Here is a 24,372-nt window from a genome sequence, read left to right as displayed (position 1 = left end):
TGGGATGACCAGGCTGGTGGGAGGAGGGGGGGCCGTCAGAGGTGACCATGCTGTTGGGGGGCACAGTTAGGGGTAACCAGGATGGCAGGGGGGCAGTAAGAGGTGACCAGACTGACAGGGAGGCAGGAGCAACCAGGCCAGCAGGGGGGGCAGCTGTGAGCAATTAGGCTGGCACGTGGGGGAGTGAGTAGAGACTAGGCTGGCAGGGAGGGCAGTAAGGGGTGACCAGGCTGACAGGGGTGGGGCAGTTAGGAGTGACCAGGCTGGTAGGCAGGTGAGCAATTAGGAGCCAAAGGTCCCAGATTGTAAGATGGATGTCTGACTGCCGGTTTAGGCCTGATCCCACTGGATTTTGTGCACCGGACCTCTAGTAATTAAATAATTAACACATATGAGGCCACTCAGAAATATGGTTTTAGAAAAGAAGACTCACGATTCCCCGTGACCTTGACTCCTTCCCTGAGGGTCTTGGTCTTTGCATGGGTGAAGATATAATAACAGAAATTATCTGATTGTTGCCGGAATTTAGGATCCAGTTGGCTTTCCAAAATATTCTCAATTTTGGCTAGGAGACTTGTGTCTTGTGTTGGCCGGTCAAAGACAAAACACTTCCGTTTTGGAAAATAATGCCTGATACACTCCCTGGGTATGTTGGAAATTTTAGCTTTTGGATTTAAACCTGAGGAAAAGGAAAGCATAGTTACAGTCAGCACAGTCTTGGGACAAGACAGCTAAATATTTTTATGACTGGGAATTTTTGATCTTTGGTGATTTCTATGCTCATAGAACTCCTTTAACATATTCATACACATTACAAATTAAACTCATATGAATGACATGTTACTGAAGAGAAATTTTAGGAAACATATGGCCAAGAAAAAGAAATTTATGGCTGGTATCCACAAAATCAAACATGGTGATTGGATTATCAAATGTTTATCTAATGAATAATGGTCAAATTTCAATTTCTGGTCTACTCCAATCCATGTTGGAAGTAAACTGTAGGAACAAAATAAAGAGAAGTTACAATGACAATGGAGTAATGATTAACATAGGACATATGACAACTTGCTCAGTTAAGAAAAACTGCATTGATTGAATTCACATACTACAAATTAGAGTAGCTATTTTTTTGCAGAAAATCTAAAGACTAAACTCTACATAAATGTAATCTGAAAAACTCACCACTACTCCAAAAACACATTGGTTGTGTCGAGTACTCACCTACGTAAATGCAATTAATTAAAATAAGTTATTTACTTAAAATAGTGTCAAAGTGAATAAATATATTGGCATACAAAGGAGGATATGATGAGGAAAGTAAAATGGAGAATCTGGCTGTTTTCAGTAATAATTTTAAAAAAATGTTCCAGTTTAAGATGGCGATGTAGGCAGATCCTCAACTCACTTCCCACAGACACACTGAAACTACAGCTATGTATGGAGCGATTTCTTCTGGGAGAAAAAACAAACAAACAAACTAAAAACTGGTGGAGCAATCCCTTTACAATGGGCAAATGAAATGGTAACCACATTGAAGTGGGTAGAAAAGCTGAGATACAATCTCACCATAAGCCACATCCCCAGCACAGTGACCCATGGTCTGGAAGGAACTCTAAACCTGGAGCTTCTCCCTGAAGAGTGAAGGGTTTGTATCTCACATCAGGCACCCCAATGTTTAAGAGCAGCACTTGAGATGAGACCCAGAACATCTGGCTTTGAAAACAAGCAGGGCTCACACCACAAGACACATGGGGCTGTGGTGAGTTCTTAAAGGGTTCACATGCAGACTCACCCACCCCAGGGCTCAGTGCAGAAACTCTTTGAAAAGAGAAAAATAATTATTTGCAAAACTTTAAAGCATTGGTCTGAAGGAAAAGGAGCTGCTAGGATACTCTCTGGGGATAGAAGCTGGTGAATGCCATCTTCCTATTCTCCCTCTACCTTCCTAAAGCCAATGGGTACCATCATTTTTTCTCTTTTTGTTTATTTTCCTTTTTCCAGTGGACAATATGTTTGTATTCTCCCTCTGCTGTGCTCCACACTACCATCATCTCCAGGACAGAGCTCATAAACATTTCTGCTGTTCTGGTTTTTATGCTTTGTGACCCAATTTTTGAGCCTGCCATCCAGGAGATGCCCCATGATTGTCTGGCTTTGGAGGTGAGGGGATTTAAGTTACTGGGTCCCAGGGCACTGTAATAATTGAAGAGACAGTTCTTGGCACACTGCTACTCTAGGGCACTGCTGAGATGGACTGAAACACACCGCTAGTCTTTCTGAAGAGTCTTCTTTGCTTGTCCAGGAACTTCGGCCTGAGGGCCAAGCTTCTGGTTTGGCACACTTACTATGGAGGTGCTCTCAAGGAATGGAGACAATCTTTATATTCTTTATATTTATATTCTTCCTCTTTATATTATTCCTCTGCCTTATTCTAGCTTACTGGTATCTTCCAGAAAGGATCATATAACCTTGTCTGGTGTCCTGATTTTTGTGGTTGCTGCCAGGGGACACCTCTGTATCTCCTGGTAATGGTGGCCAGCGGGCTTATACATGTGTGTCCCAGGGAGAAAGAGTCCTTAAACAACTACCACTGCCAGGGCACAGCAAAAGACAACAGACCCAGGAGCTGAGTCTTTCTGCGAGAGACCTGGTAGCTTACATTCAAGCTGCAGTATGAGGGGCAGGTTTCTAATGAAACAAACAACTAAGGGCTGACTGTAATCCTCTCCGGAGAAGTCAGAGGGCAGGTACTATATTGTTCCTCTGCCACACTCCAGAGCACCAGCATCTCTTGGAAGAGAGTTTTTAAATGTGTTCCATGACCCACTTTTTACATTTTGTACCCTGGTTTTTGTGATTGCCACACAGGGGATACCCCTTGATTGCCTAGACCCGTGGTTGGCAAACTGCAGCTCAAGAGCCACATGCGGCTCTTTGGCCCCTTGAGTGTGGCTCTTCCACAAAATACCACATGCGGGCGCGTGTACACTGCGATTGAAACTTCGTGGCCCATGCGCAGAAGTCAGTTTTAGGCCTGGGCGAGTCTATTTTGAAGTCGGTTTTAGGCCTGGGCGAGTCAACTGTTGATATTTGGCTCTGTTGACTAATGAGTTTACCGACCACTAGCCTAGACGCATTAGCCAGGGGTTCTTGTGTTCCTGTGTCCCATGAGACTGTACAAATCAGAGAGACAGTTTGTGGCAGGCCAGCACGCCCAGGATACTATACAGACAGAAGATTAAAACACACACACCCAGTATTTTTGAAAAAAACTTTCTTGTCTTGGAGCTTTTGCCATAAGAGCAAAAATCATTTTTGGCACAATTAGAGGCTATACTTTTAGGGAACAGAGGTTGGGAGACACCATCTTTGTAGTCTCTCTGCCTTGCTACAGCTTATTAGCATCTCCCAGAAAGAAGCTTAGACTTTTGTCTGGAGCCCCAATTTTGGGGACTACTGCCCAGCAAACACCTACAGATCATCTGGTTCTGGTGGCCTCAGGGCTTATGCTTGAAGTCCCGTAGGATTGCATTTAAAAAAATCTGCTGCCTGAAGATCTGACTTCCAATCAACCTGAATCTGGGTGCAGCCTTCCCTTTGGGACACTGACAGGTCATGTCACACCCTAAACTAACGGGAGCATTAAAAACAAAAATAAGCTGCTTGGACAATCACAAAGGATTGAGAAACAAGCCAGAGCAAGGGCAGGCTGAACAATAAGGTTCATCTATACCAGGCCACTAATTCAAGAACAGGAGAGGTAGTGGTTTCATCTAAAGTATAGAAACCAATAGAGAGAGTCAATCAAGATGTGGAAACACAGGAGTATGTTCCAAATGTGATATCAAAATAAAACCTCAGAAGAAAAACCTAATGAAATGGAGATAAGTAATTTACCCAATAAAAAGTTGAAAGTAATGGTCATAAAGATGCCCACCAAACGAAAGAAGAATAGAGAAAACACTGTGAGAACTTCAACAAAGAGGTATGAGATATTAAAAAGTTCCAAACAGAAGTTATAGAGCTGAAGAATATAATATCTAAACTGAAAAATATAGTAGAAGGGTTCAACAGCAAACTAGATGAAGCCGAAGAAAAATAAGTGAATTTGACGACAAGGAAGAGGAACTCACCCAATCAGAGCAACAAAAGGAACGAGAGAGGGCTTCAAGGTGGTGGCATAGAAAAAGTCTAAACTCACCTCCTCACACGGACACACAAATATACACCTACATATAGAGCAATTCCTCCTGAAGAAATGAGGGCTGATTGAATAACTTTTTCACAGCAAAATGAGAGGGATCATAGAGAGAAGGTGGTATCCATGTGAACCCTTTCCAGACAGGAAGACCTGCAGTAAGGAGGGATATCATTGCGGGGATCACATAGGCAGACATGCCTCCTCTGGGGCACAGAAAAAAACACAAGGTGATTTTAAAAGTACTTAGACTGTACATTTAAAAAATCTACTAATGACTAGATGCCTGTCAAATGTATTGGGAACTGCATGAACTCTCCAGGATCTGTGGGAATTCTCTGGGATCAGAGTTGCTAGCCAGCACCATTGTTTATGTTACCCTTCATTACCCTCCTTATAGATAGTGGAGGCAGAGCTCAAACAAGAGCTCTAGCAAGCAGGCAAAGCCTACAGGGCATGCCCCAGGGCTACCACAGCCAGCACTGCTGCAGCCCTGACTAGGCACCCCCCACCTCCAGGCACATCCAGAGTCATGCAGCCAGAGTTACCTCAGCAAATGTCCACTGCAGCCCCAGACAGTTGGTTTTCCAGAGTACCAACAGCCCCCTTCTCAGAATGACCTTAGCCAGTGCCCACTGTAGGCCCTACCAGCGAGCTCTCTAAAGTACTCCAGAGACCCACGTCTCAAGCTGCCTCAGCCATAATCTGCTGTAGCCTCAGGCACCCCTGAAGCCCTGCATGCTGAATCACTCAGCCAGTTCCTGCTGAAGCATCAGCCAGCCAGACATCCAGAGGACCCCAGGCACTGCACAGACCCACTTCAGCTGACCTGCCAAAGCATCCAACTCATACAATCTACACAGAACTCACTCCTACACAAGGTCACTCCTTAAAGACTGGAGAGATAGCTGTTTCATCTAATTCCTAGAAGCAAAGACAGAAAGTCAAGCAAAAGGGAGAAGCTAGAGGAATATATTCCAAAAGGCGAAAAAAAGAAAAATGGAAAAATCCCTAATGAAATGGAGATAAGTATTTTGCCCAAAAAATAATTAAAATTAACAGTCATAAGGATGCTCACTGGATTTGGGAGAAGAATAGAGGAACTCATTTAGAACTTTAGCAAAGAGTTAGAAAAAGAACCATTTAGAGCTGAGGAATATAGTAACTGAAATGCAAAATATACTAGAGGGGATCAAAAGCAGATTAGACAATAGAGAAGAAATGATTAGTACCCAGAAGAAAGAATAGTGGAAATCACCCAATCAGAACATCACAAAGAAAAAAGAATATTTTAAAAATATTCTGGGACAATGTCAAGTGCACTACTACTCACTTTATAGGGATTCCAGAAGGAGATAAAAGAAAAGGATAGAAAGCTTTTTTCTTTTAGTAAATGGCTAAAACCTTTCCTAACCTGGGGAAGGAAATAGACAACCAGTTCCAGGAAGCACAGAGAGTTCCAAGCAAGATGAATCAAAGAGATCCACACCAAAAAATATTACAATTAAATGGCAAAAGTTAAAAGAGAATCTTGAAAACAGAAAGAGGAATACAACTAGAATCATAAAAAGGAATCCCTATAAGGTTATCAGACAATTTTTCAACTGAAATTTTAAAGGCCAGAAGGTAGAGACAGTGTATATTTAAGTTGCTAAAAGGAAAGAGCTTATAACATAGAATGCTCCAGGGTGATAAGTTTAACCTTCAGGATTGAAGGATAGATAGTTTCCCCAAAAAGAAAAAAACAACGGAATTCATCATGGGTCTTCTTTAAGTAAAACTTAAAGCACAATCATAAATTTTAAAAATACAGGTAAGGAAATATATCATAAATAAAGGCAAGTATATAGTAAAGGCAGTGGATCAGACACTTAAAAAGCTAGTATGAAGGTTAAAAGGCAAAGCAAAATCAAATATAAATACCTAAGTAGTTAGGGAATACACAAAACAAAAAGATCTAAAACATTATGTTGAAAATAAAGTGTGGAGGGTGAGTAAAAAGGTACTATTTAAAGTTTTCAAACTTAAATACCTATCAGCTTATAATACATATGTATATAAACCTCATGGTAACAAAGAAAAACTATAAAAGATATGCAAAATAAAGAGAAAGGAACCCAAACATAACACTAAAGGGAAGCAAAACATCACAGGGGAAGAAACCAAGAAAAGAAGGAAAGAATAGAGAAGAACTACAAAAACAACCAAAAAATCAATCAAGAAAATGGTAATAAGTACATACCTATCAACTATTACTTTAAATGTAAATTAACTAAATGCTCTAATCAAAAGACATAGTGTGGCTAAATGAATAAAAAAAAACATGATCCATCTAAATATTGCCTACAAAAGATTCACTTAGGATCAAAACACACATATAGACTATAAGTGAAGGATGGAAAATAATATTCCATGCAAATAAAAATTTTTTTAAAGCGGGGGTAATAAAACTGATAAAAACAAAATAAACTTTAAAACAAAGACTATAAAAAGAAACAAAGAAGGGCATTACAAAATGATAGAGCTGTCAATCCAAGAAGAAGATAAAACATTCACAAATATTTACACACCCAACATAAAGGCATGTTAATATATTCAGCAAATATTAATAGGCATAAAAGGAGAGATTGCCAGCAGAACAATAATAAAAGGGGATTTTAATAACCCACTTAAATAAATGAATAGATAATGTATACAGAAAATCAATAAGTACACATTGTTCTTAAACAAACAAAAAATTAAACCAGATGGATTTAATAGTTATTTATGTAACATTTCATACAAAGTATGCAGGATAAACATTTTTTAAAGTACATATGGAACATCTTCACAATAGATTACATGTTAGGCCATAGAACAGTTTCAATATATTTAAGAAGATTAAAATCATACCACATATCTTTTTTCACCAAAACACCATATAAATAGAAATAAACCACAAGAAATGGGGAAAAAAAAAACCACCACACATGGAGACTAGTCAACATGCTATTAAACAACCCATAAATTAAAGAGAAAATCAGCCAGAAGACCAAAAACTATCTTGAGACAGGTGAAAATGAAAACATAACTCTCCAAAATCTATGGAATGCAACAGAAGTTCTAAGAGGGAAGTTCATAGCTATACAAGCCCACCTCAAGAAACAAGAAAATTTCAAAATACCAATATGACTTTACACTTAAGGCATTAGAAAAAACAAAACCCAAAGTTAGTAAAGGGGAGGAAATAATAAAGGTCAGGATGCAAATAAAATAGAGACAAAACAAGAAAGTAAGAGATCAATAAAATTAAGAGCTGGTTCTTTGAAAAGATAAATAAAATTGATAGCCTTCAGCCAGACTCATCAACAAAAAAAAGGAAAGATGGGCCAAATAAATAATAATTACTATAACCACGATAATTAATTATGGAATACCCAAGATAAAAATATTTAAAATGTGACATCAAAAACATAAAATGTGGTGGGGGAGACTAAAAATGTAGAGGTTAGAATGTTTTCAAACATAAATTGTTATCAGCTTTAAATAGACTGTTATAAATATGCTGTTATATATCAACCTCATGGTACCGACAAAGCAAGAACTTATAATAGATACACAAAGAAAGTCATCAAACCACAAGGAGAGGTAGCAAGAAAAGAAGAAAGGAAGAGAGGAACTACAAAATGGCCAGAAAACAATTAACAAATTCAATAAGTACATACCTATCAATAATCTATATTATAAAAGGCCTGTGCCCTAACGCTGTAACGACCAAAGACCAGCATGGGTGGATGGGGCTGCAAGCACGGTGAGGCCGAGTGGGTGAGAAGGGCCGCACGATTTTACGTGCTGGGCTTCTAGTTACTTTATATGTAAATGAACTAATTTGTCAAAAAAAAAAAAAAAAAACATAGAGAGGTTAAATGAATTTTTTTAAAAATAAGACTCACCTTAATAGGTTTGGCTCAGTGGATAGAACGTCAGCCTGAGGACTGAAGGGTCCCAGGTTCGATTCTGGCCAAGGGCAAGTATCTTGGTTGCGGGCACATCCCCAGGAGGGGGTGTGCAGGAGGCAGCTGATTGATGTTTCTTTCTCAAGAATGTTTCTAACTCTCTATCCCTCTCCCTTCCTCTCTGTAAAAAATCAATAAAATAGCCCTGACGGGTTTGGCTCAGTGGACAGAGCATTGGCTTATGGACTGAAGGGTCCCAGGTTCAGTTCCCGTCAAGGGCATGTACCCTGGTTGCGGGCACATCCCCAGTGGGGGTGTGTGCAAAAGGCAGCTGATCGACATTTCTCTCTCATCGATGTTTCTAGCTCTCTATCCCTCTCCCTTCCTCTCTGAAAAATCAATAAAATATATTTTTTTAAAAAATCAATAAAATGTATTTAAAAATAAAAATAAAAAATATGACTCATCTATATACTGCCTACAAGAGATGCACTTCAGATGCAAGGACATGGTAGACTGAAAGTGAAGAAATGATAAAAGATATTCCATGCAACTGGAAACTAAAAGGAATCTAAAGTAGTGAGACTGATATTAAACAAAAAGACTTTAAGACAAAGAATGTAATAAGAAACCAAAAAAAGGCAGACATTATATAATGGCATAAATCCAACACACGGATATACATTTGTAGTTATTTATGCACTTAGAACAGAGAATATATATCCCTATTTAAATATATAAAGCAATCATGAACAGACCTAGGGGGAACTAGGCAGCAATACAATAGTAGTAAGAGATGTTAATGTCCCACTTATATCAATAAGTAGCTCATGGAGACAGTAAATTAATACAAAAACAATCACCTAAATGACACATTAAATCAGAAGGACTTAACAGGTATAAACAGAACATTTTACCCAAAATATCAGAATGCTCGTTATTCTCAAGCACACATGACTTCTCTGGGATCTATCATAGGTTAGGTCACAAAACAAGTCTTAACAAATTTAGAAAGATTGAATTCATATCAAGCATCTTTTCTGACCACAATGGTGGAAAACAACAAAAAATTTCAATTACAAGAAGAAAACTAAAAATTTCACTAATATGTGGATATTAAACAACATGCTTCTAAACCACCAATGGGTCAATGAAGAAGTCAAAAGAGAAATAAGAAAATACCTTACCACAAATGAAAATGGAAATACAACTGGCCAAAATATGGGAGTCAGCAAATGCAGTTCTAAGAGAGAAGTTCATAGTGATGTCTACCACAAGAAACAAGAAAATCTCAAATAAACAACTTTACTTTACACCTCAAGAAACTAGAAAAAGATGCAGGTGCATGAACACACTAAATGTGCACCTATATTTAGAGCAATTTCTCCTGAGAGTCAACTAAAGGACAATTGAAGAGCTTCTGCGCAACAAAGAGAGAGAGAGACCATACAGAGAAGAGAAGATAGGGAAAATATATGAGCCTCCCAAAATCTAAAAGAACCTATCATGATGAAGGAGCCAGGAGTGCCATTGTTTATATTCCCCCTGCACTTGGATAGTGCAGGTAAAAATTCTACCCACGTAGTATGTCAATTATACCACAATTTACAAAAAAAAAAAAAAAAGTGAGCGATATAATGAAAACATATGCATTGATAGTAGATCATCAGGTCTATTTAGGCTGTAAATTTTTTTGTGCAAGATCCAACTATTCTCGCACTAGATATTTATGTTTCTCCTTGAGAAAAGTAAGAACTGAGTGAAATATGTACTTCAGTGTGATTTGATAGCAACAATTATATAGGTCATTGCGTTCATCAACAACAACAAAAAAGGGAGAAGCATAATAAAGAACAAAAGTGTCTGGTCTTTGGAAAGTTTTAGCATCCATTATATTTTAATGTTAAGGTATAAATTATCTTAGGTGAAATTTAGTTTTGAATAATTTTCACTCTACATTAAGCCCCTGTCTTCTTGGGTGAGCTTAACTATGTAGTTACTAGATCTTACCAACAAATAGCAACCTAGGTTCCAAAAACCAATTCTATGGGGCTCAATCTAATCTTAAAATACAAATGCAAATATAAGAGATAATAGACAATGTTTAATACACCCCCTCTCCCTGTATTGGACCATCCACTGCCCAGCCAACCTGTTACCTGGAATCAGCTTCAAGGAATTCTCCAGGTACTCATCTTCTGTGATAGGGTGACCATTTAACTTCAGCTCTAGGGTGAAATCCCGTACGACCCAGATAAAGTCTGGAAAGAAACTCACAAACTCTGTGGCATCTTCTACTCCACCGTGTCTAGGAGAAGACTTTGCCCTAATGAGTTCTGTCAACTCTGTCACATAACTAGGACCTGGCTAAGGAAAAGGAACTTTCTACCCACAATTCTTACACTTCCATCAAAAAAATTATTATAAACATTGTCTTTTGCCCTGGGTTCCCTCTGCTCCACCAAAGGCCACACAGCCACAGGGAAAGAGAATTCAGCTTTGTCTCCATTCCCATCAATTTCTCAATAAAACTGGGAAGGATACTGCAGTTTCTCTAAGGCATCATTGTTAATAGTGCTCATACTGTTATAGATGAAAGTGCTACTCAGAAGCACAGCCAGGGCAAAGATCCATGAGTCATTCTTAGGATCACCCTAGAAAACATGTTAGAAAAAAACATTTAGGAGTGTTATTTTCAGAAACTCATTCAGTTATTTGATTAATCATTTTTAATTTATTATTTCGGATCATAGTGTGTTTGGTACAAAGAAAAAAACCTTGAAATCAGAATTAAAGGCAAATCTCAGCTTTGGCAATTACATTGACATTTCTTGTGATCTCAGTTTCCTCACCTATAAAAGAATTCTAATTATGCTTTCCTTCAAGTGTTCTTTGATTCTAAGTGGGAGTAAACACAATAATTTTGAACAATTCATAGTTCATAAGTGACACCACATGTTCATTTAACAAAAAGTGAACTGTAAAATAACTACTTTGCTAGTCACAATTGAACTCTCAAAATAAAACCAAGTAAATTAAATTTTTATGAACTACCGCTAAATGTTATATATTTTCCTTAGTTATAGGGAAGCAAAGGTGAATATAATTGTTACACTTGAGATAACTATTTCATGGTATTTACAAACATTTAAAAACAAATGCAATGAAGATGACAACAATATAATGTAAAGGTTACACAGTAATAGTGAATGTTAGTAAAACCAACAGCCATTATATAAAATAAAAAAGCAGCCAATCAATGATTCTCTCTCATTATTGATCTTTCTATCTCTCTCCCTCTCCCTTCCTCTATGAAATCAATAAAAATATATATATTTTTTAAATGATGGATCAGTCAAAAAGGAACAAAATACACTGGAGTTAGAGAAAGAGTGGGTTTATAATATGAAGCATCCCTAAAAATTTTGTGCTGGATGTTAAAGGATTTATAAAATCTTGACTTGAAGAAATGAAACAAGCCTGCAAGTAGAAAGATCTGCAGAAGCAAAATGAGAGTTAGAATGCAATAAGTATAGTTATTGTTCTGAGTGGCACAGAGCAGAAGGTAGGTAGAGAAGATAAAGCTCAAAAGCAAACTCCTGTGAAGAATAATGAAGAGCCTTGAAGACAGCCAAAAATTTTTGGTTGACTAAATTATTGCAGAAGCCAGCAATTAGTTGTAGTATAAACAATGTATAACTCAGCTCAAAACCCTTGAATTCAGTTTCTCAATAAAGGCTTATTACAAAGGGTAAAACTATTTATTTCAGTGCTCAGAAATAAAAGATCTTATCCAATATACCACATTATTTTATTTAACCCAGAAATGAGTTTCAAAGAGGCCTAAGTCTGCCTCATTCAATATAGTTAGATTTCAGCATTTCAAGAATAGATTACCACAGTTAAATTATAAAGGATCATGAAAAGATAAGAAGAAAATCCAGAATAAAAAGGATCTGTTTGTGACCCTGCCTTACTTTTGCCACATCACCCAGGCCTTCAGTGTCCAGAAGGACTAGGGTGTGGTTAGGCTTGGAGGGGTGGGGCACACACCACATCCAGATGCCTTTGGTTTCTGACTGCACCGTGGAGCCAAGAGGGAAACCTGCAAGGGAATGGCAAATGGAACACAGAGTGACAACAGAGAATCCAAGAAGCCCATGGCCACAAAATGAGACGTACAGGGCTATAAATGCCCTAAGATACAATACAGTGCTTTCTCTCTTTCAAGGGTGTCCACGTTTGTATACCATCTACGCATACTTTCACTAGCAGTAATACTTTTTCCACGTAAGTTTGGTTTACTCAGACTGCTAATTCAATTTTGCAACGTAAATATATCCCTGTTCATGTCTATGTGGCCCTACCCACACACTGGATGAGAAAAGGAGTATGCTACATATAAGAAAGCTTTGGTTTTTATCCATCCAACAATCATGACTCCCTAAAGAAGTGAGTTGAATGTACTGTAATTAGATCAAGACCTTTCAATAGTCTGAGGAATGAACAGGGCAATTTATTTAACATTATTTATTAAGCACCCATTATGTTCTTGGCATTGGGGGTATGTTCAAGGCTCAGGAGATACCGCAGTGGCTAAAAGAGACAGAAACACCTTCTCTTTGGAGTCTTATAGCCAATGAAGGCTAAGACCCTGGTAACTTATAACCAGTTTATGAGCCAGGCACGTGAAATCTGGTCTTAATGGATGGGACTATGGAGAGACAGGGGCGGAAAAATAGATAAATAACAAATAAACAAATAAATAAATAATTAATAAGCATACTCTATAAGCCCTCATAAAGGACTGTGGCTGCATCTCACCTTTTACTTGTTTTGAAGATGCTGTGAATCACAACTAATTCAAGGAATCCCAGCAACAATGAAAACATTCTTTAAGAGAAACATTATCACATCACATTTATTCTGACCTTTTTTTCTATTTTGAGGGAAAACAGAACTTCTGAGAGCCCCACATTGAACCAGAATAGAAAAGATGTTGATGTGTGGTTGATGCTGTTTCTATATTCTCATTTTCTGCCCATGGATCTCAGTATGTTGTCCTCTATTTTTCTTATGACTTATTTTATATTCCCAGGGTCAGATTCTCTTTACAGTAAACCATATTCATGGGCTTTTTAGTATTTGGATATGCTAGTCTACAAGATATTCTGCAACACCAAGGTACAGTGCTCTAATCAGAATTTTTATGAAGGCTAGCTAAAGTCATATAAAAATAGCAGTGACCTAAAAGATAAACATTCTGATTTATGTTTCTCTTACTCAATTAAAGAAGCACTTACTGTGTGCTTACTATGTTCTACACACTATACTTGTTACCGCAAATTTGTAGCAAAGACTCCAGGTAAGGTTTTTCCTCTACTGATTTTAATTTTAATATAAAAAGAAAAACAAGTAAATATATAATTATATAAAATATGTTCATATTGTATTAAATTTAAATGGAGAGGCAACATGATACAGGACGGGCAGGGAAGACTTCTTTGATAACTGGGACATTTGTTCAGAGCCTTGAATAAAAGGATCCAGCTGGGTAAAGAAGAAGCAAGTATTGCAAGCAGAGTGAACCACAGGTTCAATGAACTGGAGATAGGAAAGGGCTTGCAATTTTCAAGGGCAACAAGGAGGCTGGTATGGTTGTATCATAACCAGTGATGGAGAAAATGTATAAGGTACTGGAAAGACTAGGTCACAGTGGGCCTCTGAGGAGTATGGATTTTATGTAAGAATAATGCAAGCTTATGGCAGGCATTAAAAGCAGCTAGATGAAACTTTGCTTGGCTGCTTTGAAGATAATTTATTAGAGAGGGTCAAAGTATAAAAAGGACACTTCAGAAAAAAAAAGAAAGGATTTCAGGCAAAAGATTAGACTGACTTAGCCTCATAAATAAAAATCTTAAAATAGTCCTGGTCGGTGTGGCTCAGTTGGTTGGAGTGTCATCCTATACACCTAAGAGTTGTGGGTTCAATTCTTGGTCAGGGCACATACATACCTATGTTGTGGGTTAGATCGCCCCATTGGAGCAAGCACTGGAAGGCAATGGATCTCTCTCTCTCTCTCTCTCTCTCTCTCTCTCTCTCTCTCTCTCTCTCCGTCCTCCCTCCCCACCTCTATCCTTTCCCCTGTCTCTAAAATCACTGAGCCTGTATTCCAGTGAGGATTAAAAACAAATGAAAATAGTAAGATAAAAATAGAAAAACAGATTTGAGATATATTTAGTAAGAGCAACAAGAGGGGAATGTATGAATTGGATGTGGGAGATAAGCTAAGTGAGGGCTATCAAGTTAGAGGCTATCAAATTTCAAACTAGAGGTTGGTACACTACTGGGAAGAAAATGATTGAGAAAGCAGAAAGTGTGCTGTTACTTTGCTTTGTTTGGTTTGGTTTCAAAGTGGGGATTGATCTAGACTTTTATTGTGAACATAACTTTAAGTGGAAAACTTTCAAAAAGAACAAGTTAGTTATTGATTAATGAGTCTGAATGTCAGAAGAGATATTGAGGCAAGAAATATCCATTGCAGAGATATGAGAATAAAAGTGGCATCTAAAGTCCAGAGATTGGATGAGATCAAACTGAGAAAGTATAAACAGAGGAGAGAAAAGATCTCAGGGCCTACAATTCAGATGAGTGGATGAAAAGTTGGAGGTCAGTAAAGAGATTGAAGAGAACTAGACACAGGGATAAAAAGAAACCCAAAAGAGTGTGGTGCCACAGAAGCCGAGTAAAGAAAGAATTTCAAGGAGCAGAGAGATATCAACTATGAGATAAGATGTCAGACAGGGAACTAAGATGGACCCAAAGAAACATCCATCGATCATACAAAATGAAGTTCATTGGTAAATATAATAAGAGCATTCAGTGGACTGTTAGGGTTAAAAACAGTGAGAAGTCAACTGAAAAGAGAGGTGGGGAGAGTAGAATCGGGAAAAGAAATTAAGACAGACAAAACATTTTAGCTTGAAGAAGAGTAAAAAGAAAAAAGGAGGTGGTAGTCATAATGAGATATGGAGTCCAGAGAGAAATTTTAAGATGACAGATATTCAAGCATGTTGGTTAGTTAATAAGAATATCACTGTAATAGAAATCAAAATTTCATGTGGGAGACATAACTTCAAGAGCTTAGTGTCTGGTGGGTTAGAAAAGATGTCTCTGAGAGCACTAGTTTGGGAGATTTTCCTTTTATAGGAAGCAGAAACATAGAAGTAAGAATTAGGAACAGAAAAAGGTCAAGTTGCAAGTTTGCTGGTGAGAACTAGAATTAGAAAATGTGTCTAATAAGAAATGTGGGATCTCCCTTCCTGTGACCCTAGAGAAGTAGTGAGAAGCTGAGATTCAGCTGGAGTTAAGCAAACAGCTTCTGTCACAGGACTTCACTCACCACACTTTTCTCTTGCAAGACAGTTCATCAAATAGGATTTTCCTGTGCGATACAGCCCAACGATGGCCACAACCACCACTGGTTGAGAAATCTTGTGAAGAATCTTTAAGGCTTTCTCGTTCACTGACATCTGCTCATCCTTGTTTTCCACCAAACACATGGGGACCAACATGATGGGTCCAGATGCCATGGCAACCTGCAAACCCAAAATAGTTTCTCTGTAGCAATAACATCACAAATTCATTCTCTGATTCAAGGTTAATCAAAGCCTGTGTGCATCAGCAGAGGGCCGGTGGGACCTCTGTACTTTTCTATGGCACAAAATGTAGGATAGCATTTGATGGTAGTGATGAAACAGTAGATACTATCAGCCTCCAAAGTTTTACTTCCATAATAAAAATAAAATTCAAGCAATGATTCTCATTCATTGCTGAGCTCTGTGACAGATGCATTACAAAGCTGACCTCACTGCTCATTATATAAACCTTGCAAATTTGGACTTATTATATCCATTTTGCATATGTAATCAATACAGTTCAGAAAGACTGAGGGATATGCTCAAATTTATATGTGAACAAGTGGTAGGTCCTGGATTTGAAACCAAGAGAGTCTATGTCACTATCCCATGCTTTGCAATCACTAATCTGGGAGAATCTTTCTTAACAACATTGAGTATTCCATATACTCCTAGAAATTGTTTTCTTAATTTCCTTTTAAGTCTGTTCATAGTTAGTATATAGAAATGCAACTAATGTTTGCATGTTGATTATGTATCCTGCTACTTTGCTAAATTTGTTTATTACTTTTAACGTTTATGTGTGTGGAATCTTTAGTTTTCTACACATATAATCATATCATCTGTGAACAGAAATAATTTTACTTCTTCCTTTCCAATTTGGATGCCTTTCTTTTTCTTGCCAAATGCTCTGGCTAAAATTTTCAGTACAGTGTTGAAATGAAAGTGGTGAAAGCAGGCATTCATGTCTATTTCCTGATTGTAGAGAAAAATCTTTCAATCTTTCACTATTATGATGTGTGCTGTGGGTTTCTCATATATGGCTTTTTTACATAGAGGTAGTTTTCTTCAATTCCTACTTTGCTGGGTGAAAGAGTGTTGACTTTTGTCAAATGTTTTTTTCTGCATAACTAGAGAAAATCATGTGCTCCCCCTTTATTCTATTAATTTAGTCTATACTACATTTATTAAGAATAAACACCACTTGGTCATGAAGGGTCATAGAGTATAATTCGTTTAATGTGCTACTGAATTTGGTTTGCTGGTATTTTATTGAAGATTTTTGCATTGATATTCATCAGGGACATTGGTCAATAGGTTTCCTTTCTGGTAGTCTCATTATGTATTTTTGGTATCAGTATAATATTAACCTCATAGAATGAGTGAGGAAGAATTTCCTCCTCTTCAATTGTTTTTAATTGTTTGAGAATTGGTGTTAGTTCTTCAATGCTTGGTAGGAATCAACAGTAGCCATTGGGTGTTTTGTTTTGTTTTGTTTTGTTTTGTTTTGGGGTTTTTTTCGTCAGGAGATTTTTTATTACTAATTAAATATCCTTACCGACTGTAGGTCGAAAATAATTTTCTTTGTGATTTCGCCTTTGCAGATTTTGTTTTCCTAGGAATTTGTCCATTTCATCTAAGTTATCTAATTTGTTGGTGTACTGCTGTTCATAGTGCCCTCTTTTATCTGTTTCCTACAGAATTGGTAGTAATCTCTTTTCTGGGATTATCCTATGGAAAAGAGTCTATGTAAATAACTCTCTCATTTCAATATTAGTGCCCTCTCTCTCTTTTTTTAATCAAGCTACCTAAAGGTTTGTCAATTGATTGATTACTTCAAATAACCAGCTTTTGGTTTTATTGATTTTCTCTATTGTCTTTCTATTCTCTACTCTAATCTTCATTATTTACTTCCTTCTGTTCAGTTTGTTCTCCTTTTTCTAGTTCTTTAGATTAGAAAAAGAAGTTAGATTTTTTTATTTGAGATTTTTTTCTTTTTTTAATGTAAATATTTATACCTTTAACTCCCCCCTCCCCCTTAGTACTGCTTTCACTGTATCCCATAAGTTTTGGTATGTTGTGTTATTATTATTTGTCTCTAAATATTTTTCAATTTCTCAAGTGATTTTCTTTGATCTATTGGTTGTATGAGTGTGTTGTCTATTTCCACAAATTAGTTAATTTTCCAGTTTTACTTCTGTTACTGATTTCTAACTATATCCATTTTAATCAGGGAAGGTACTCTGTATGGTATCTATCTTTTTATATTTATTAAGACTTAATTTTTGGTTAACGTGTTCTATTCTGGAAAATGTCCTATGTGCTCTTGAGATGAATGTGTATTCTGCTGTTATTTATAGAAGCTCTGTTAGACCTAAGTGGTTTATTGCATTGTTCAACTCCTCTATTTCTTTAATTAACTTCTGCCTGATTTTTCTATCCATCATTGAAAGTGAGATATTGAAGCCTCCAACTATTTTAATAGTACTGTTTATTTTCATGTCTATTCAATTTTTGCCTTGTATGTTTTGAATTTCTGTTATTAGGTGTGTAAATGCTTACACTTACTATACTTCTTTCTATATTGAACCTCTTCTTAATATATAATGTCTTTCTATGCTTTTTGTAACTTTTCTGACTTTTAAAGTCTAGTTTGTCTGATATTCATATATCCACCCATGCTTTCCTTTTGTAACTGTTTTCATGAAACATCTTTTCCACCATTTCACTTTCAGACTATTTGTGTTTTTGAATATAAAGTAACTGTTAAGTCTCTTGTAGACACCATGTAGTTTTAACATGTTTGTTTTAAAATACATTCTGCAAATTTCTAACCCCTTGATGGTAGACTTTAATTCATTTACATGTAGAGTAATCCTATATAATAAAAGGCTAATATCCAAATCAACTGAATGGCAGAATGACTGGTTGCTATGATGTGCACTGACCACCAGGGGACAGACACTTAACACAGAGCCAGGCTCACAGCTGGCAAGCGCAGCGGTGGTGGCGGGAGCTTCTCCCACCTCCATGGTAGCGCTAAGGATGTCCGACTGATGGCTTAGGCCCACTCTCCGAGGGATCCCAGACTGCAAGAAGGCATAGGCAGGGCTGAGGGATGCTCCCCCGCCCAAGTGTACAAATTTCATGCACCAGGCCTCTAGTTACTTATAAAGATGAATTACTTCTATCATTTTGCTATTTGTTTTCTATATGCCTTATAGTTTTTTATCCCTCTTTCATGTCCAGTTGAATTTTTTATACTAAAAGATTTTAATGCTCCAATCATTTCCTTTTGTGTATATCTTATAGCTATTATATTTTCGGTTACCATGGTAATTTTATTTAACATCTTAAAATGATCACACCCTAATTTAAATTTAAACCAGTTCAACGTCAATAACATACAAACACTTTCTCATTTAAGCCATTTTTATGGTTTTTAGTTGTTGACCTCTTAAATATAGTTGAAAACAAAAAGTGGAGCGACAGACTGTTGTTACAATAACACTATCAGTTATAATTGGCCATGTATTTACCTTTATCAAGATATTTATTCTGCTGGTGCTGCTGTCATGAAACAAATGGGCAGAGAAAGGACCTAAGAGAATCTCAGCTATCCCCAATACAGGATTTTTCCTTGATCACCTTCATGTGAATAGCTCAGGGACCCAAAGGGGGTGCAGGGAGTCTGTTGTCTAAGCCACAGACTGACAAAAGGAGAGTGTTCTTACTAAAGCACGACTCGGGTAACTGTAAATGCTTGCCCCTTTCCCTTAAAAAGTCCATCTACACCCTGATGGCTTCTGAGCCCACAATTTGGTCCTGGTATAAATTTCACCATTAATTATTTTTCAGGGAAACTGTAAGGAAAGAGACACAAAATGAGTAACCAAAAGGGACTGCTAATATCAACAGCTTCTCCTGGGTGGTCCCCAATCACCATTCCAACCATAACAGTGATAATTACCACCTTGTGCTTCTCTGGAAATAAGGTTTTCATATCTAGGCTATACTTTGGCAGGCTGAGTTTAGTGGTTCTTTCCTGTCACATTCATGGCACAGTAAGCATAGGCTAAAAAATTTCATAAAAATTTTGCAATAAAAATTCCTCTTTTTAGGTTTTGCCCTTGCAATCCCTGCAAGGGCCAAAGTGCTCCTAACTTGGTGAGGATCTCAGATTGAATGTTATTGCTGTCACTGGACAGCCACGTCTGTAGTGCTGTAGAGAGGCTCTATCCAAAGCAGGGTCATCATCAGTGAGAAGCAAAGCCATCACCGCATCAGTGTCCTAAAACCTAAGGCTTACCCAGTTCTTAAGAGAATAAATAGCGAGGCTTATGATGCTGAGAAAGGACCTGGCATTGGAATGACCTAGGGACACAGCCATGAATTTAATTGTTAAGCCAAAGACTTCATGCATCTCTTGTGTCTCATGGTCCTAGTTGTTGAGAGCAACTATAAAAATTGTAATAAGTATGGCAAGTATTCATCAAAATCTGAGTTTTTAAATTGACAATTCAACTTGACATATGACAGATCAATGAAATGTAATATCTATAGAACCATTTATAATACTAAAGGGACTGAGGAATTTAGGTTTCAGAAGGGAAACAGCTTTTGATTTTTCTCCTTTTTAAGAAGTCATTAAAAAAATAAAGAAAGAAAAAAAAAAGAAGTCATTAAAATCATTTTGCCCACAAAGTTCAAAATTCATCCCATGTGGGGAAATTGAGTCACTGGGAGATTGATTTGTGCATCAAAATAAAGAAATAGATATATATTAAGGGCCAATATATAAAAAGTATATGTTAATAAAAAGATATATATGTCAATGAAAAATAACAAGAAAACCTCTCAATTTCTGCACTCTCCATGTAAATGTTCAAAAATATCCACTGGAATGACTCAGAACCCAGCTGCTCTTGGGTAGGTCTACATAACTCCTGGAAATATCTGCCATAGAACTTCATTAGGGAGAAGGAAAGAACTACTTATTTTCCAGGAAGTGCTGAGTTGCTTCTGCCCAATTTTCAGGATGTACCAAAAAAGAAGCTGCCCCTGGAGTGCAAAGCAAGCTTGGGCCTGAGCAGTGATTTACAGCCAATATCTGGTTTCCAGCTTTTAAAGATGAGACTGGGGATGGGGATGAGGCTGTAATCCATAAGCAGCCCATTTGTTTTGGGTTCTCCTTTATCATTTTCCTCTCCAATAAATGAAGGCAGCCAGAGTCTCTGAGTCAGTCTGCTCTTGATGCAAAAAGAGAGAGTACAGGAGGTGAATCTAATCTAATGTGGAGTTGAGATTGAGAACCAGTGATAAATCCATCCTAATGCAAATTATAATGAGGAACATGGATGAAGAAACTGCCTCCACCACCCCCACCCCATCCCATTAAACAGCCAGGAGAAGAATAATTTCTTATCTCTTCACTTGCTGCTGTCCTGGTTATGTGACATCCTACAAGGCTGTCACTTTATAGCGACCACTGCTCCAAAGGGGGAAGCTGAGCTTCCCCAGAAGAAAGCCAGCAACTGAAACCTGCAGTCCAGCCTGTCCTAAAGGCTACAGGGGCTCTTACCTCCCTATTCCTCAGGGACCATTTTCAATCAGAAATTGAGAGGTTTAAGCTCAAGATCAAGTTGCATGCAAAGAAATGTTGAAGGATTAGCATTTCTACCCCTCAGCTCCTCAGGCCAGTGTGTCAAAGATCAAGCTCCCAGTTGTTTCTCACTCCTTCTTGCTCCCTCTCCTACTCCCGCTTTTCTTTTGCTAGTTTATAGAAGGTGGAAAGAAAACGGAGCAAAAATTTGAAATTAAATGTAATTTCTGTCTTTTTAATTTTATTTTGGTAGGGACCACACATTCAGAAACAGTGCAGGATAAAAAACGGGCTTATACCTTAGAGTTTTTAACAGTTGATTAAAGAGACTGAGAATGAATTATTTTCTATAAATAGAACGTGTTAGAATTTTTTGAATACTAAATATCGTTAATACAAAAATAACTTTTAAATATTATAGTGTAGGTTGAGGACCACCTTTTTCTTTTTCTCCAGTGTAGCAGGGGCCAGTCTGAAGCAGCGATGGAGAAGGGGAAGGAATGGACCTCACCCAGTGCCTCTGCAAAGTCAGGGTTTAGTCCATCAGTCCCAGGGGACTTCAGTCCCTTTCCACCGACGAGATCAGAGACGCTTCTCCAAGACAGGGCTCTTTGTGCAGCCGTGAGCGGCTGCCCCAGGAGGAGCGGTTTCTCCCGGGGACACATTGCGCGCGCTGTCGCCCTGCAGCCGCCTTGGGTCCCATCGCAAAAGCTGAGGCTCGGGAGCAAAGCGCCTGGCCGCCTGCCCGCCAGCGCCCGCCCCTCCCGCACCCGCCTCCGCTGCTTCCCCACCGACCACGGTGCCTGCCCAGCCTGCGCCTCCTGCCCAGGGTGCGCGCTTGGACACGCGTGGTCGTTGTTTTACGAACATGTGTGTGGAAGACCAAGACTAGGAGCGAACTTACGTGGTGCGTGTGCCCCAGCCCGGGGACCAGTACTCAGCTGTCCTTGCTCTTCCTCCGCGCGCTCCTTCTGCGTCTGGATCCTCCGGTACCGTAGATGCTGAAAATGTTATGGCCAAGCAGTTGTGGGTCGGGTGGGGAGAGTCAAAATCGAAAGCACACGAGTGAGTGTCTAGTGGTTTTAACTGTGAAGGGTTCTCATGTTTGTTAGCGGAGACTAGGGGTCCAAGTGTGGAGGCGCACGGAGGTGGACGATCCCTTTTGGTTCCTCCTTGGAAATCCACCTACTGTCCCTCCTCCTCAGTTGTCTTGTGTCCCCTGACCCCACAGTGAACACAGAGTAGCAGGCTGAATTTCAGCCAGTAGCAGCAGGCTGCCAGGGGGCTTCTGCTTCTCTCAGGGGTACTTTGGGGGGCAATATGGGTGTTTTGCTTGTTTTAATTTTTCGTTTAGACTATTTCATTTCTGTCTCTCATTTTAAGTACTCTTATTAACAAGTCATTCTTCATTAAAGAATTTTACAGTCAGAGATAATCGCTGTATTGAAACGTATTCTTCCATTTCTTGTGTGTGTGTGTGTGTGTGTGTGTGTGTGTGTGTGTGTGTGTTAGCTCTGTGGGAGATTATAAAGGTTCTGAATTTATATATTTTGAGTGTTTGCTTTAAATAAATAAAATACTATAAAAATTTCAAAAGTGAGTATTTATTTAAAATGAGCAAAGAAATCACAATCATCGCATTTTTAAAAGCTGATAATATCATATTTTCTCTCACTTTTCTGGTTTTATTATGTCCTATTAAAATTTCCCCTTCATGTTTGAATTTTAGTATGAGCATTAATTCAGAAAAATAAATATATAATTTTAAGGCATTACATTGAATCAAACTCTGTAGTTCAAATTAGTCCCCTGCTTCATCTGTTGCCTTCTGGATGAATATATGTAGGGGTTCTGTAATGGAACCAGTTTGGGGTTAGTTTCATTGCCTATTTTTCTCTCCCTACAATATTTTGAGTTGCTTTCAAAGACATTAAAATGTTAATTCCACTTTCATCAATCTGTTTGGTTGAAATTGGCTCTTTGAAAGCATGGTAAAAACTAAGTAACAACAGTTCAATATCAGATATTCATTTTCATAGCATGATCAACAATATATTACTAAAATGAAAATCTTGTTCCAAGAAAGTTGTTACATTGAATACAATATCATAAAATACATTGAAAAATGAAAATTTTAAATTTGTTTATTTCTTTAAATATGTGAGGTAATATTACCAATCATATTTTTATTGGAATGTTTACCTTTTAGTATGAGTTTATATCCAAAATTTCCTATTTTCAGAGTTAAAATATATTCTTATTTAGTCATGCTGTTGCACAATTTTTATAAATTATCTTTATTTGGTATTTTTAATTTGGGTAATAGTATGGTTTTCCTGCAACACATGATGCTGCATTTCACTGGTACAACTAATATAATTATGAGGCCCATTGCCTTTGCATATTGAAAGATGAATAAAGTAAGGTTCTCACCTTTAGACAATTTACACCTTGTAGGAGGCAAATACAAAATAAAGACAGAAGTGATAAGTGCTAAAATGATGTTACAAATGAAGTGTTGGTCACTACAAAAGCAGTAGTATAATTATGCTAGTAAGGGTTGTATGTGGCTTTATAGAGAAGGTCCCATTTCTGTTGGATCTTAAAGAATGACTCACTTTTGAAACAAGAGTGATTGAAGGAAAGATATTTTAAAACAAAGGATAGAAACTAGCAAATATACGAAAGTAGGGACTGGATACTAGGAATCAGTCTGGTCCAATGCAGCCAGTATTAACAGACTCTCAGAGAATAATGTAGAAAGATTGATTGAGACCTGAATCATGGGCTACGTTGCACAAGCAGGTAGAGACTTTAAAGATTACTAGACATGCTCTGAGCCATTTTGAATTGTATTTCTCTGATGGAAGGAGTAGAGAGTGAATAAACTGAGAACATTGGAGAACAAGATCACTTAAGAGGCTGGTGCTACAGCTTAGAAAGTATATCACAGTCCCCCATTCTAGGTTCCACAAAGGAATTCAGGCATTCAGGTACTTTCCATTCTGTTGTTCTATATCCAGGAAGGCATTGTACACATATGCAAGGTCAAACATTGAATGCAATATCCAGACAGTTAGATGGAAAAAAGTGACTAGTTGAGAACCCACAAATAATATACATATACTTCTGGATATACTGCATGTGCACATGGCCACACCTGGATGCAAGAGCAGCTAGAAAGGTGTAATGTCTACTACCAAGGTTGCTATAAGC

The 24,372-nt window shown here is 37.8% G+C and overlaps 1 protein-coding gene across 1 annotated transcript in view; it reads right to left on the bottom strand.

Moving 5' to 3' along the window:
* LOC132230845 (guanylate-binding protein 6-like) overlaps positions 1-22,537 on the bottom strand; it is a 29,911-nt gene extending 7,374 nt beyond the window's left edge. The window contains exons 1-6 of the mRNA XM_059688935.1: positions 22,061-22,537; positions 15,539-15,734; positions 12,114-12,241; positions 10,681-10,790; positions 10,296-10,492; positions 434-679 (exon numbers count right to left, since the gene is read on the bottom strand). Of these exons, the coding sequence (XP_059544918.1) occupies positions 434-679; positions 10,296-10,492; positions 10,681-10,790; positions 12,114-12,241; positions 15,539-15,728 (871 nt within the window). The 5' untranslated portion in view covers positions 15,729-15,734; positions 22,061-22,537. The remainder of the gene's footprint in view (positions 1-433; positions 680-10,295; positions 10,493-10,680; positions 10,791-12,113; positions 12,242-15,538; positions 15,735-22,060) is intronic.
* Between the last annotated feature and the right edge of the window lie 1,835 nt (positions 22,538-24,372).

This window comes from Myotis daubentonii, chromosome 3 (assembly GCF_963259705.1).
Source record: "Myotis daubentonii chromosome 3, mMyoDau2.1, whole genome shotgun sequence".
NCBI lineage: Eukaryota > Metazoa > Chordata > Mammalia > Chiroptera > Vespertilionidae > Myotis > Myotis daubentonii.
Note: the sequence above shows the minus strand (reverse complement) of the source record. Positions and strands in the feature narration are given on the sequence as shown.